General features: G+C 44.5%; 1 protein-coding gene across 12 annotated transcripts in view; it reads right to left on the bottom strand.

Annotated features, from left to right (window-relative positions):
• Positions 1-15692, bottom strand: part of STX8 (syntaxin 8) — a 209172-nt gene that overhangs the window by 61762 nt on the left and 131718 nt on the right. For 3 of the 12 annotated variants that reach the window (XR_008713070.1, XM_055576554.1, XM_055576555.1), the window contains one exon: positions 10112-10181. The exons of 7 other annotated variants lie outside the window; for them this stretch is intronic. Coding sequence is in view for 3 of the 5 variants with exons in the window: in XM_055576554.1 (XP_055432529.1) it covers positions 10120-10181 (62 nt within the window). In the remaining 2 variants the exon portion in view is untranslated. Of the gene's footprint in view, positions 1-4191; positions 4213-10106; positions 12419-13445; positions 14987-15692 lie in introns of those variants that run through there. 2 more of the 12 variants (XM_055576556.1, XR_008713069.1) reach the window with 2 other exon arrangements.

Here is a 15692-nt window from a genome sequence, read left to right as displayed (position 1 = left end):
TAGGAAGGTGTCTGGGTTCTCTCATCATGGATATGAGAGACAAGACTGGAACATATATGCAACAGACTAGTATTCATTCATTAAGAGAAATGAAATTTTGCTATTGGCAGAGATATGGGTGGACCTAGAGACTGTCACATAAGAGTGAAGTATGTCAGAAAGAGAAAAACAAATATCATATATTAATGCATATATGAGGAATCTGGAAAAGTGGTACAGATGAACCCATTTGTAAGCAAAAATAGAGACACAGACCTAGAGAACACATTAGATACCAAGGGGGAAAGAGGGGGTGGGCTGGACTGGGATTGACATATATACACGACTGTTGAGACGGTTGGATGGCATTGTTGACTCAATGGACATGAGTCTGAGCAAACTCCGGGAGATACTGAAGGACAGAGAAGCCTGGCCTGCTGCAGTCTATGGGGTTGCAAAGAGCTGGACACAAGTTAGCGACTGAACAACAAGTGTATAAAATAGGTAACTAATTAAGAATAGACTGTCTAACACAGGGAAGTCTACTCAATGCTCTGTGGTGATTTGAATGGGAAGGAAATCCAAAAAAGAGGGGATTATATATAATATACACACATATAGCTGATTCACTTTGCTGTATACCAGAAAGTAACATAACATTGTAAAACAACTATACGCCAATAAAAATTTGAGAGAGACAGACAAGACTGGAATCAAAGGTCCCCACAGAGGTGACATAAGGAATATAAGAGAGATTATGTGGCTTTGAAAGCAAACTGCTTCCTCTTGTTACTACTAACTTTTTAAGCTGGTCGTTCAGGAACTGAGAAACACTCATCAGCCCATCTCCGGTACTCCTGTGGTTGTGAGGCTTCTTTTTTCTCTCCCACTAGACTTGAAGCAACTTGCAGGCGGGATTACAGCCCATATATCTCAGGATCCCTGGCATGGCTGAAGAGACTCAATAAAAAGGGGATGGGCAGATGACTATGTCACAAGAGCCCGAGGTGGGGGGGCAGTAAACTGCAATTCATCTGGAATCGGCACCTGTGTGGGAATTCTCTGCACACCCGCCGAGGCCGCCTCACTTGTGTCTTCTCGGCCCGTGAGAGGGGGCGGCTGGTGCATCCCCGTGACCTTCTCTCACTTGTCTAACCTGGAAAGGGCCGGCATCCTCCCCAACACACTGGCACCCTCTGCACCAACTAACCCCGCTCTACAGACCGGCCCCCTTTAACGTCAATCTAAAAAAATTCCATGTAAAAATTTATTTCACTGGAATATTTTCATAAAAATGAAAATAACCAGGGGCTATTAGAAGCATCGGGTTACATTACTAACAGAGATGTTATATTACTAAATTCATCTGTAAACAGTGACCACTGCCAGATTATCCTACCATTTAAATCCCAGGTTCACTGAATGACCCTTCAACTCCTGACTTCCTAGAAAAATCTACTTTTACAGATCCAGAAGCCATCCTGAAAAGCAGCGCTGTTAACTCCATTTTGTATTGGTACACAGAATGTACTGCTATTTCATAGCCAAGCTGCACGTGAGATAGTCTTTCAATTGTCATTTTAAGGAACTGTGTTCCCCTGGAAGTTACCATCTTTAAGTATGATATGAAAAAAATGTTAATTAAGCAATTTCACAGGGGAATGGAAGCTTCTGGCTTTCCTTGGGGAAAAAAAAAAAATCAAGGTGGACCCAGCTGGCTACCTCACAGGCTCACCTAGGGCCGAGCTCTCCGAGAAGAGGGTCGGATTCAATGCCCCCGCAGCCCAGGGCACTCGCTTCTGCACCAGCCTGTGGTGACCACACAGAGGAAGGCCCGGGTCCTCCCCCAGAGAGACTTAGATTCACTATGGTCATAAATTGAAGAGTAAAAATACCTGCATGCCCTAGAGGGGAATGATAGTACTTAACTCTTAAGTGGAGCTGGAGGAAGATGCTTGGAGAGAGAACAGCACCACTGCGAGCAAATGCGCAGAGGAAGAAACAGACAAGTGAGGCTTAGAGGAGGGGCGGTAACTGGCTTGGCTGGAGTGGAAGGTTCCCATAGGGGAGCAGGAAGGCAGACACACTGCAGAGGGCCCAGGGGCCACAGCTGAGGATGGCCAGGCAGGCTGGAGCTCCGGAAAGCACCGGGCAAAATGAGAGTGGTGTCTCAGAGCGATCAAGATGCACGGGAGAGAGCTGAGACCAGAGGCAGGGATGCTGGCGGCCCTGCACGAAGGTACAGCGGCAGGAGCTCGGCCTGGAGGCCAGTGGTGATGACGATGAGGGGGAGACAGAGCACACGAGAAAGGCTGTGGCTTGGGGGATAGACAGCCCTGGGGAAAGAGGAAAGGCTCAAGTAAGAAAGCAACTGTCCACTGGAGTGGTTGAAGAGCAGTGATAAAATAAACAAATCCTGGAGAGAGGCCGGCTGTTTGTTTTGGTGTCAAGTGTACCTAAGTATCAGAGAAGGCAATGGCACCCCACTCCAGTACTCTTGCCTAGAGAATCCCATGGATAAGGAGCCTGGTGGGCTGCCGTCTATGGGGTCACACAGAGTCGGACACGACTGCAGCAACTTAGCAGCAGCAGCAGCAGTACCTAAGTACTGGAGAAGGAAATGGCAACCCACTCCAATATTCTTGCCTGGAGAATCTCAGGGACAGGGGAGCCTGGTGGGCTGCCGTCTACGGGGTTGCACCGAGTTGGACACGACTGAAGCAACTGAGCAGCAGCAGTACCTAAGTACATGTGTGTGTCTTGTGTGTGCACTCAAGGTGGTGGGTACTACTATTACTACTACTAAGTCGCTTCAGTCGTGTCCGACTGTGCAACCCCACAGACAGCAGCCCACCAGGCTCCGCCATCCCTGGGATTCTCCAGGCAAGAACACTGGAGTGGGTTGCCATTTCCTTCTCCAATGCATGAAAGTGGAAAGTGAAAGTGAAGTCGCTCAGTCGTGTCCGACTCTTCGCGACCCCATGGACTGCAGCCTACCAGGCTCCTCCGTCCATGGGATTTTCCAGGCAAGAGTACTGGAGTGGGGTGCCATTGCCTTCTCCAAGTGGGAGGTTGTAAATGATGAGTGTGGTAGGAGACGTGAGAAGTACCAGGAAATGACAGGATGGTTGAGAGAGAGATGCGTGGATAAGAGCCACACACCGAAGGCACGGCATGACCAGGACCACTGGGACAGAGGGGCGGAGGTGATTTCTGAGAAAGGAGATCGGAGGTCTGGGGACAATCCACAGCACTGACCGTGAAATGTTTCTGCTCCGTTTCAAGGGAACTGGAGATTTGATTCTTCCACACACAGCCTCAGAAACCAAACCAAACTGTTCGCCTGGAGATTCCCAACCACTCTAGGTTTTTACCACTAGAGTTTGTCTCAGTTTACCCGGAGGCGGTAAAATCAGATGAAAGCGGTCCATGACAGCTGTCCTCCTACTGCTGGGTGCAAAACAGCCTCAATGAGGCCATGATGAAACTTCGACTATTTAAACAGCCAAATTTATCACTGTAATTTTTTTTGTTTGTTTTGTTTTGAGGGGAAAAAAACCCCAACAAAATTCTACACATTTTTAAGCTGTATTCCTATTTCTCAAAGCCCCTCCTATAAAGAACCCATAAGTGAAAGACGCCAAAAATAATCCTAGACCTTAAGAGGCCGTGATTTATTATTTCACAACCAGGTCCCATGCATGCATCATCCCCCTTTCCATGCCCTTTCCACGTTTTCGGAACTTAACCATAAATTCTGCCTTCAGATCAGGGGAGGCAGGCCTGGTGGTGATGGATGTCAGACCAGGGGTGGGGAGGGTGAAGTGTGGTTCCCACCTGGGAACAGATAAGCACACGAATCACAGATTCTCACTCACCCCGTGACCCTCCCCGCTCCTGCCTCCCAGGTCCCCCATCTGTCAGCTCCTGGCCTTTCTACCGGCTTCTTGTTCTCCTCACTGCTGTGCTGGGGGAACCAGGCTTCCACTCTTGTTTCATCTTGGTTGGGTTTGGGAACAATACACCATTAGTGCTACCTATTAAAAAATGAAGTTAATGTTCACCCAGGTTCCTTTTAAATTTTTTCCTTTTTTTTTTTTTTTTAAAGGAGCAGATAAACGTACATGAGCAACCTGTTCACGTTCCAGGATTTGTGTCGCATAGGTATAGGACTCATCCTTGCATTTCTGCGTAGGTTTCACCTTTAAGCAAAGGGAGTGTTTCCCATTTGACCTGTGGGATGGGAGAGCAGGAGTCTGGATGATGAGGGGGTTCTGGGTAAAATGCAGAAGTTGGACAGTCTGTCTTTGAAACTAAACTTTTTCCTTTCTTTCTGTGCTCTGGTCCTCCTTTGCCTAGCACCCAGACACCCTGAGATCCCATGCTACCACCCCTGGACCTGTCATGGTCCATAGCATCTGACCGCTTCCAGGCCTGTCCACCCCGCCAATCCTCCTCCACCCAGGGTACAAAATTATTTCTCCATCAAAGCACTAACTTCCCTAACATGGATGACTCCCTGGTGATTTTTCCAAATCAAATTATGTTATTCCGGAAGGTGAGTAACAAACACTTTGACCTCCCCTCACCACCCCCTCCCCACCATATGTTTGCCCCTCACTATATCCACTCTCTGCATCTGATAATATTAGTAATTTGTGGACTTAAATCACCGGTCATAATTCAGCAGCCAGGGAGCCAGGTCTGGTCTACAGTTATGTTTTGACCTCGGCAGAGTTTTAAAAATTCCACAATAATTTCCAATTCCACGTAAAATCAGATTTCTCTTTAAAAGACAGAGGGAGAGAGAAGGTGGCAGCTGACTTGGGCATGCAGGGCCCCCAGTTCTAGAGACTGAAGGGCAGGCATGCCATCCAAGTGGGCACATGTGCTCCAGCTCCTGGGGGTAGCCAGCACTCCCAATGTTACATGTCTGGTCTGCAGCTCTCAGGTTCTTAATACCTGCCTAGTGCTTGGATCCGTGACACCTGGCCTACATGGCTCTCTAAATGATGGTACAGGTAAATAAAGGATTTCTTGGAAAGTGGGGAGAAGCAATGTTTTGAGGTATGGGTCTCTTCCTAGCTTTTTGTTACAGACCTAGCCATCTGCCATGCCTCATCCAAACAGCCATATTTTTCACATTTATAAATGATTTGGGGAATCAAGAAACAGCTGCTGTTTCCTCCACTGTTTGTTAGTGTTAGTCACTTAGCTGTGTCCGACTCTTTGCATGCTTCCACCGGTATTACTGGGCTTCCCTGGTGGCTCAGACGGTAAAGCATCTGCCTGCAACGCGGGAGACCCGAGTTCGATCCCTGGGTCGGGAAGACCCCCCAGGAGAAGGAAACGGCAGTCTACTCCAGCACTCTTGCCTGGAAAATCCCATGGACGGAGGAGCCTGATAGGCTACAGTCCATGGGGTTGCAAAGAGTCAGACACGACTGAGCGACTTCACTTTCACTTTCATTTCCAGTATTACTTAGTGTTACTTGCTCACTCGTGTCCGCCTCTTGACACCTTGGACTGTAGCCCTCCAGGATCCTCTGTCCATGGGATTCCCCAGGCAAGAATACTGGAGTGGGTGGCCATGCCGTTCTCCAGGGGATCTTCCCAACCCAGGGATCAAACCTGGGTCTCCTGCATTGCAGGCACATTTTTTACCGTCTGAGACACCACGGAAGCCCTCCACTGTCAAGATCAAGAAAAGGAATCACAGTCGGGAAGCAGATTCCACAGGGGAGCACAGGGGACCTCTCTTCTTGACCTTTCAAAACCACTCTTCTCTGTTTCCTCTCCCATCTCTTAAATTTCCTTTCTTCTACCTCTCAATCTACTAGGCCCTCCCCCATCTGTCTCTCTCCCCTTGACTCGAGCCTGCATCACCCCAGGAGCACACATCTTGCCAGGCTGCCCATCCATCCTCTTGAACCTCAACCTCAGCATGTCATGGAAAATGAAGAACTTGTGAGAGGTACCACGGGAAGAAAAAGTTTAGCAAGCGACAACCACAAACCACTAACAATGGCCGCACTTGGTCACCGCTCTTTACAAAACTCAAAAAACTTTATCACATACTCAATAGGGGGGCAGGGGAGGGTGTTTCTAGCTAGTATGGGCCTAAGGGTGGATTTCACAGGCCTCCGAATTCAGGAAAAATAAAACAAACTCAGAAATCGGGAGGCGGGGAAGTGAACAGGCTCCCTGGAGCTTCTAACGTGCTGAGTGGCACTCGTGACACCATAGGAATGGTCTCGTTGAGTCGGATCCAATGTTCTGTCTTTTGCTGGTTTTATGAATAACAAGGAGGGACACAGAAACATCTCTCCTTGTGAGCGGCTTCAAGAGTCAAATATGCCCCCGACTTACCTTAGTTTAATAACCCATCATTTTATATAAAACCAGGAAACCCTCAGCCTTCCCAAATTGCCTGTGCTGCTTGACACCACAGGATCCTAGAGAAATTACTCCTTATTTTTCATGGTTTTCTTTTTTTTTTAATTGTGGTAAATTACACATAACATAATAAGTTACCATTTTAACATGTATATTCATTGGCATGACTTACATTCACAAAGTCCTACAACCACCGCTACCATCTTATTCCAGAACCTTTTCATCACCCCAGAAGGAAACCTCATACCCACTAAGCAAGACCCCCCCAGCTTCCTCCTAAACCCATGGCAACCGCTAATCTGCTGTCTGTCTCCATATAATTGACTCTTCTAGACATTTCATATACGTGGTCTTTGGGGTCTGGCTTCTTTCCCTCAATGTAATGCTTCAAGGTTCATCCACAGAGTAGTATGTATCAGCACTTCACTCCTGTTTCTGGTTGAGTAATATTCCATTGAATGGCTGTGTGTGTGTGTGTGCGCCTTTGCAAAATGGATGGTGGTGGCTGGGTAGCCTGTGGCTGCAAGCTACTAAACTTAAGGAATTTATTTATGCGACAGGTGGGTTTTTTTTTTTTTTAATGGCCCTAGACATTAGAATACTGCCGACTATGAGAAACAAATCCAAGTGATCCCTATGTCATTCATAATCTAATAAACTTTCTAGCTATACTCAGATTTTTATCATTCCAGACTGACATGTCCTTAAAAAAGTCTGTGATGCAGGATACAGGATGCTTGGGGCTGGTGCACTGGGATGACCCAGAAGGATGGTACAGGGAGGGAGGTGGGAGGAGGGTTCAGGATGGGGAGCACATGTACACCCGTGGCGGATTCATGTTGATGTATGGCAAAACCAATACAATATTGTAAAGTAATTAGCCTCCAATTAAAATAAATAAAGTAAAAAAAAAAAAGTCTGAAGACTCAGAAAACCCCCATCTAAGATACAATCGATTACCTGTAAAACAGATAAATAATGTCCTACTGTATAGCACAGGGAACTATATTCAATATCCTGTAATTAACCATAATTGAAAAGAATATGAAAGAGAATATATATATAAAAATATATATATATACACACACATATATATACATATAAAGTGGAATCACTTTTCTGTACACCAGAAACTAACACAACATTGTAAATTGACTATAATAAAAAAAAAAAAGGAAAAAAAGGAAAACCGTCACCCACAGGACTTCAGCTGCCTCTCAAATAAATCCCATTCAAAGTCCATCATTTTGCAAGCTGCTAGGAATCAGAATTGAAAGACATAGTTCAAAGACCTCAGGAAGCTCAAGGTCTAGTGGGAAGATAAACATCCAGACAACTTCCCCACAGAGGGATGACTTTCAGGATGGGAATCGAAACTGTGAGGGTTCAAGTTCACCAAGTATTCCAGCTGAGGAAGCACATACGCTGGCTGCGCAGGCAGGCCATCCTTCAGTTTTGCTTCTTACCTTCTTGATGGCCTAGGTCTTCCATGAAAAGCCCCAGTGAGATCAGGGTTTCTTTCCTGCACAGCCAGAGCCTCACAACCCTGTACGTGCAGCGCCTACCATGTTCGCCTAATCCTGCTCACACTAAGATGCCTTCATCTTTCAAGATCTTCCTACGGTTTCGGACTTTACTGGAAAGCAATAGCCACTGGGGCACACCCAGACGCTTCACCAGGTTTTCGTCCCTTCCTAAAACAATGTGGTACAATATGAACACGACAGTTGTCCAGGGGAAACTTCACTGTTTATATTTTCCTTGTTTTTCCCCCACCCTGACCTATTATTTTGAAAGATTTAAAACTTACAGAAAAGGAAAAAAAAATACCCCTAATTATCCCAATTATACCTCTAGAGCTGTGTGAGTTTTGATCCAGAATCCAATCAAAACCACAGACTGCATTTAATTGTCATCTCTCTTCAGTCTCCTCTAGTCTACAGCAGGGCTCCCACCTTTTTCTTTCTTCCATGACACTTGTAAAGGACCCAGGATGGCTGTCTTGTAGACTGTCCACCAACCTGAACTAGTCTGTGTCTCTCAATTAGATCTGGCGACGATGTTGCCTTACATCCTGCTGTGTCACATTTGGAGCCGCACAATGCGAGGTTGTCACTCACGCTGGGGAGGCTAAGTGTGGTCAGTCTGTTCAAGTTTCTTTCCTCCTTTGTAATTAATAATTTGGCCATTTGAGACTGTAAACATCCTACTTCCCACAACCTTCTCACCTAACAATCTGGCATCCACTGACAATTCTGAAATGATTATACTGGTGGTTGCAAAATTATGATTTTATAATTTCATCATTCTTCTACATTTACTGGCAAGATGACCCTCAGCCTCACCTCTGCCTTTTTGGACTACTGATGTGGACTCATGAATACATTTTTTAAAAATCCAATATTTATTACCATCATTATTTTTACTACTTCAATTGTCTAAATTTGACCAGCAAGGGTCCCTTTAAGCCAGCTCCAAGCCCTCATCCAGTACTCTTGCCTGGAAACTCCCATGGATGGAGGAGCCTGGTAGGCTGCAGTCCATGGGATCGCTTGGAGTCAGTCTGACACAACTGAGCGACTTCACTTTCACTTTCCACTTTCATGCATTGAAGAAGGAAATGGCAACCCACTCCAGTGTTCTTGCCTGGAGAATCCCAGGGATGGGGGAGCCTGGTGGGCTCCTGTCTATGGGGTCGCATAGAGTCGGACACGACTGGAGCGACTTAGCAGCAGCAAGCCCTCATCATTGTTAGGGCATTTCCTTGACTTCTGACCCAAGAAGTTCTACCCTTGCCTTATAATTTCTCTGCTCCAGACCTGGAATTAGTTGTTTTTACAAGAAAAACTTGGTTTGCATATGTGTTGTTGCGGGGGGGTGGGGGTGGGGGCAGGGTAAATACTATTTAGAAACTCCTGGATTGGCCATAAAGTTTGTTTGAATTTTTCCCAAAGATCTTATTGGCCAACCCCAAAAGATCTAGGCACTAACTGTCCTCAAATACTGGAGTATCACTGCTTCTAGGCTCTTCAGGTAGTTAAAAGAAATGTCTTTTTTTTTTTTTTTTTAATTTTTTCCTTATTTTTAAATCATGAGTCTACAGTGATACTTCTAATTCAAGTCTAACACCATAAAGTTCATTCTTTCTTTTTCCATTTGCTATCTCTATCTGTTCTGCTCCTAAGAACATCAATATATTTACTAACTTATTCTCTTCTACTAACACATGCAGTAGATTCTGATTTACTCTACTAATACCACTCCCAACAACAATAGTAATGTTTGAGGAGTCTGCAGTTCATCATTCTGGAAATATATCCAGCTAAGGGGATACAAAGGACTCTTTAAAAGTTACCTGAATTTTTTGTTACTGGATAATCTTTCTGTTATTTTAATTAACAGATTTTTGTTTACCATTTAGAAGCTTGTCCCTCAAGTTTTTAAAGACCCTATAAACCTAAAGACCTCAACATTAAAGAAAATTATTGCATCAAAATGATTAATGCACAAATAAATTTTTTTATTCAAAGAATTCTAAAATTATAACTAACATCTACATTATGATGGCTATGTATATGTCTATGGCAGGTTACAGTCCATGAGGTCACAAAGAGCTGGACATGACTAAGCACACACACACACACACCCAGTAATGCATTACAATTATGTCTCCTTTTTTGTATTACTAAGAATGGCAAGAATAAGATATAGCAACCACAAAGCTTAATTCACTTACATTTATTTTCAAGATGCCCTCTGGTTTTTGAAGCCACTTTTGTTCCCACTTCTATTTTGCTTAGGCAAATCTATATAGATATAAGTAAGATTCTGTTAGCACATCACATAACAAATGGCTGTATGGAACAATATTACAAATTATTTTACAAAGATAACAAGGAATTTTATTCTCACTTTGCCATAATTTCCTGGAATGGGGTACACCAAGTATTTACTCATTTTTTAAACAGAAAAAATTTCTTACTATGGTAAAAACACGTAACACAAAATTTACCACCTTAACCATTTCTAAGTGTACAGTTTAGGGGGTTAAATATGAATTCACATTACTGTGTTGCAAACACCACTGTATTTATCCATTTAAAAAAGCGACTCTTTACAGTTTTCTTTCCACTTCTCTGTTGGTTTACAGGTAAGAAGTTATACCAGACAAATGCCAACACAATGATGAAGAATCTTAGCTCCAGATTTGCCCAAAAACAAAATTTTTTTTTTTTTTTTTAAATAAGACTTCAGAAATTCAAAAGTCATTTTGAAAGGAATGAGTGCTTGGAGGGCCAAAAGAAAGAAGGGCTCTTATCACCATAAATCAACTTGTGGAAGAATGTGGAGTGGTGGGGTAGGGAGCCGCTCAGTGGACACGCGCCCTGCCAAGGCCACGGGGTCTCATTTTGCAGGCTGCAGTCAGCGCAGAGCGGCACAAAGCGAGATACAGGGGGTCCTCGATACTGCGCATGCGTGGAGGGCCGCGTCATGGACCGCTGATGCTGGAGTCCAATACAAAGATCGTTCTGCTGCTAATCCGGAGAAATTGATCTCAGTGCTCACACTCTTGGACAGAGAAAACCCAACAGTGATTTCAAATGAGCTCCAAATCAATTTTTCTCAGGAATTTAACACCGGTTCAATGACTGGAAAGTGTCATGACTGCCTGGTTCTGAGATAGAAAAGGTGAGCAGAAAACTAAAAACAAAAAGGTGACCAGAAAACTAAAAACTGCGACACTGGTGAGGTTCTCTTGGAGCAGATGAATGGATCCCGAGGGCTGATTTTAAAAAAAAATTTTTTTTTATGAATGCAACAAGGTCTAGAGTCAAGTTCTTTAAAAAAGAAAAATTAATGTTGGGAGCTTGCCTGGCAGTCCAGTGGTTAAGACTTTGCCTTCCAGTGCACAGTGTGGGTTTGATCCCTGATGGGGGAACTAAGAGCCCACATGCCTCCGGGCCAAAAACTAAAATATAAAACAGAAGCAGTATTGTAACAAATTCAACAAAGACTTAAAAAAAAAAAAATTAATGTCAGGGCTCTGGACCGGAAGCACTGCCCTGAAATTGAATCGCTTTTCACATGGGCGCCGCTGTGAAGTCTGCCGCTCGGTGAAAAGTGGCGGCTGGGACTTAGTCCTGGACAGGCGGCAGAAGGGGGTGACAGGGACGCTCTGCACAGTGAGAAATGACTGCAGCCAGGTATTAATTATTATGACTTCTGAAGGTATGACAGCTCCTTTAATTTTGCTTGTTTCTATTCAACTTTACCAGTGGTTACTCTTTTCTCCAAAATCACCTAGGCTCCAAAATCACTGCAGATGGTAACTGTAGCCATGAAATTAAAAGACATTTGCTCCTTGGAAGAAAAGCTATGACAAACCTAGACAGCATATTAAAAAGCAGAGATATCACTTTGCCGACAAAATTTCATCTAGTCAAAGCTATGGTTTTTCCAGTAGTCATGTATGAATGTGAGAGTTGGACTATAAAGAAAGCTGAGCACTGAAGAATTGATGCTTTTGAACTGTGGTGTTGGAGAAGACTCTTGAGAGTCCCTTGGACTGCAAGGAGATCCAACCAGTCCATCCTAAAGGAAATCAGTCCTGAATATTCATTGGAAGGACTGATGTTGAAGCTGAAACTCCAGTACTTTGGCCACCTGATTCACTGGAACTGATTCACTGGAAAAGATCCTGATGCTGGGAAAGACTGAAGGCAGGAGGAGAACGGGACGACAGAGGATGAGATGCTTGGATGGCATCACTGATTCAATGGACATGAGTTTGAGCAAGCTCCGGGAGATGGTGAAGGACAGGGAAGCCTGGCGGGCTACAGTCCATGGGGTCGCAAAGAGTCGGACATGACTGAGCGACTGAACAACAACTCTTTCTCAGAAGCATCCACATTGGGCATCATGGCTGATGTGGTAGTAAAACAATGTTCTCTGAGTACACACTAGAAACTGGCCCGGGCTAGAGAGCCTCAGCAGAGTGGCAAGAACCAGAAAGTCAGGAAGGTCGTCTGATATCTGAATTTCTCTTTGGATAATACAGAGAGAAGATAATCCACTTGTGAATCACTGTGACTTTAAATAACCCTAAAATCAGCTAAATGTCCACTTACTCCATTTCATAGTAACAATTTTTGAGGGAGAGCAGCATGAAAACCTGAACCCAAAACTTAAATTTTAGGGGATGTTTTTCAAAAATTACAGCTTCCTTTTAAAAAATTTAATTTACTAAAAATACCCTAGAGCTATAACAGCCAAATTGAGAGAAACGTGTGAGGCATCTCTTCCAACTACTTATAACACAGAACCCAGGAGTTATGCTCAATAAGCCCAGTGCTTTATTTTCCAATACAAACACATACTACAACAGATGGTCTCTATATCTTCCATTTAAAAATTACCCTATCTCGCTTGGTTTTATTCTGTTATATAACTGTTAAAATTTTCCCCCAATCAAACAGAGTACATAACATCAAAGGTCAAAGTCCCTGTTCAAGTAGGATTTAACTCTGCAAGTATCTAACCTGGTGCCAACCACCCTATATGAAATGAGATCAGCAAAGTTCTGGCCGAGACCTCTGGCTCACATCTGACGACGTGTGTGTGTGTGTGTGTGTGTGTGTGTGTGGTGTGTGTGTGTGCAAGCAAGTGTCTAATTCTCCTCAAAGGGGTATGGAAAGAGGACAACAGAGTTGGATCAACTCAAAGACCATCTAGTCTAAGTCACTGACTGCCCCCCCCCACTCCCCCCGCCCACCCCCCGCCTTTCCATACTGACTTCATGAAGATTTGGATGAATCTAGCTATAAGGACTTGGGAGAAGGCAATGGCACCCCACTCCAGTACTCTTGCCTGGAGAATCCCAGGGATGGGGGAGCCTGGTGGGCTGCCGTCTATGGGGTCGCACAGAGTCTGACGCGACTTAGCAGCAGCAGCAGCAGCAGCTATAAGGAAAACGGCCAATTTCTTTTGAGGAAATCCAATTATAATTGGATTAGAGTCCAATAATAAACCCTTGTAATGTTGACTGTTAGCTTATGGTCAACGTTACTAACCAGGCTTCCTAGGTGGCTCAATGGTAGAGAATCTGCCTTCCAATGCAGGAGACACAGGAGACTGATTCAATCCCTGGGTCGGGAAGGTCCCCTGGAGAAGGAGATGGCAACCCACTTCAGTATTCTTGCCTGGGAAAATCCCATGGACATAGGAGCCTGGTGGGCTACAGTCCCTGGGGTCACAAGAGTCAGACACCACTGAGTGACTGCAACACAGTGTTACTAAGCCATTGACTTTATAGGTAAAAGAAAGATATCAAAGATACCAAGACTTCCCCGTTTGGATTAATTTTGGTCACAAAGAGAATCCAATTCCTCATTTCAATTTACAAATATAAAATAACATCAGTATAAGAATGAGAAGCACTGGTGTGTAATGGTAAACTTCTGAGAAGTCAGGCTGCAGGCACACAAGTACCCTGAGTAGGCACTGCGGCTCTGCCTCCCATAAGCGGTAGACACACGATAGAGGTGAGTGAGATACATGTTGAGTGAGCAAAACATGCTCTGTCCCAGGCCATGATCATCCTTCCAAACCCAGCCAGTACTTGCTGGTCCCATGGAGCAGGCTGAAAGACGAATTCACTGGTGAACAGACACAACCAGAAAACTCGCACGAACATGCCCGGGGGAGGGGTATCAGCCAAGCCCGTGCACTGTGGTTATTGCTCCATCACAACAGAAGCCGCGCTTGGAAATCACACCTTATCTTTCCAAACCACACCGAGCAAAAACAATAATCAAAAAATGATTCTACTTTGTGATCATTTCTGACCCCTTGATGATAGCAAAAGTCACTGCCTCGTAACAGATTAGAAAAGCGTGGCGGCCTCGCAGGCGGTCATGGTGACAGCTTTTGGGCTGTCAGCCCTTATCAATCACCTTCCATTAAGTAGGGGTTTTCCAATTTGGCGCTCCTCTCAAAGGCTTCACTTTGCCTGGATTAAGCCAAAGCATCAACATTTGAACAGCCTGGTCCTCTTCTTGCTCCCCTAAAATAAATGTTGTTAGCAGAAAAACCAGGCTTTTCCACAGCAGGAATTCAAAACCAAAGCAGACAACAGTGGTGTGGTCACATATAAAAGACACCTGATTACAAACGTGTCACGTGTGCATGACACCAATGCCACATGCACCCGTGGGGCCCAGGAGGGGAGTATTCTGAGGTGCCCGGAGAAGGGCAGGACTGCGAGTTGTACGTTTCAGCTCCTAAAATGAGTATCCAGCGATTCCAATATATTCATTGGAGTGCCCTCGTATTTGCTTGGACTTCAGAAGCAGGTGTCCTAAGAATTTTACGCTCTGTAGTCTCACTTCCTGGTATCTATTATCTCCATGATGGAGAGCAGTCATTTCTCTAAAATATACAGCAGATATGTCTAGGGAGCAAAACAGTTTTAAATCAACTGAAAAGGGCACGTTGACAAAATAAGAGAACTCTTAAGAGAAGCATTCATCTTGTTTATCTTGGTAACACTGGTAGCCAGGTAGACGTCTCCTGTATTCAGACACCAAATTCACAAGATGGCAGGCCACAGTTTCTATAAATACAACCAACGCTGTAATCATGCACATTTTTCTGTACCCAGTAAACAGAATTCTTCATTATCATTATTATTTAAAGTTTTATTTACTTACTTTTAATTTTTTCAGCTGTACCTTATAGCGTGCGGAATCTTAGTTCCCCAACCAGGGATCAGACCTGAGCACCCTGGAATGGAAGCTCGGATTCTTAACTACTGGACTGCCAGGGAAATCCTTTCATTATTATTTTTAATTTGCAACAAGAGCCAGAAACAGAGTGGTGAGAACACAAAGTGATGAACAGGGAAGACAGATACTTCACGGTTATTCTCAGACAGGCCTAGGGGTTGACCAAACAGAAGTGAGAGAGAGGCCCCAAAGTGTAGGGCTTTGCCACATGCTTTATTTGGCCCACATGGAATTTTTTTAAATGTTCGTTTACTGTCAACACTAAAATATTAGGAAGTCACTTAAAGATCCAGATTTCAGGCTTCCCATAAAAATAAACAAACAGATGATCCGGCATGGCATTCCTGCATGGCAAAACTCTGCTGTTCACTCTCTCATTTGCCACCAGAGAGAACAGCGAGGGCCTGCTTCCTTCAAGGAGACTTGCTGTCTGGCCTCTGAAAGCCTCTGAGGGAACGAAGGAAGTTTTGAGCCTGAAGAAATGGGGAGCAACGGAAGAGGAAGCTTATTTGGGGCTAAAGACAATGAGTCTAT

The sequence above is a fragment of the Bubalus kerabau genome, chromosome 4 (assembly GCF_029407905.1).
Source record: "Bubalus kerabau isolate K-KA32 ecotype Philippines breed swamp buffalo chromosome 4, PCC_UOA_SB_1v2, whole genome shotgun sequence".
NCBI lineage: Eukaryota > Metazoa > Chordata > Mammalia > Artiodactyla > Bovidae > Bubalus > Bubalus kerabau.
The sequence above is the reverse complement of the archived record's forward strand: the minus strand, read 5'-3'. Positions and strand labels throughout refer to the sequence as shown.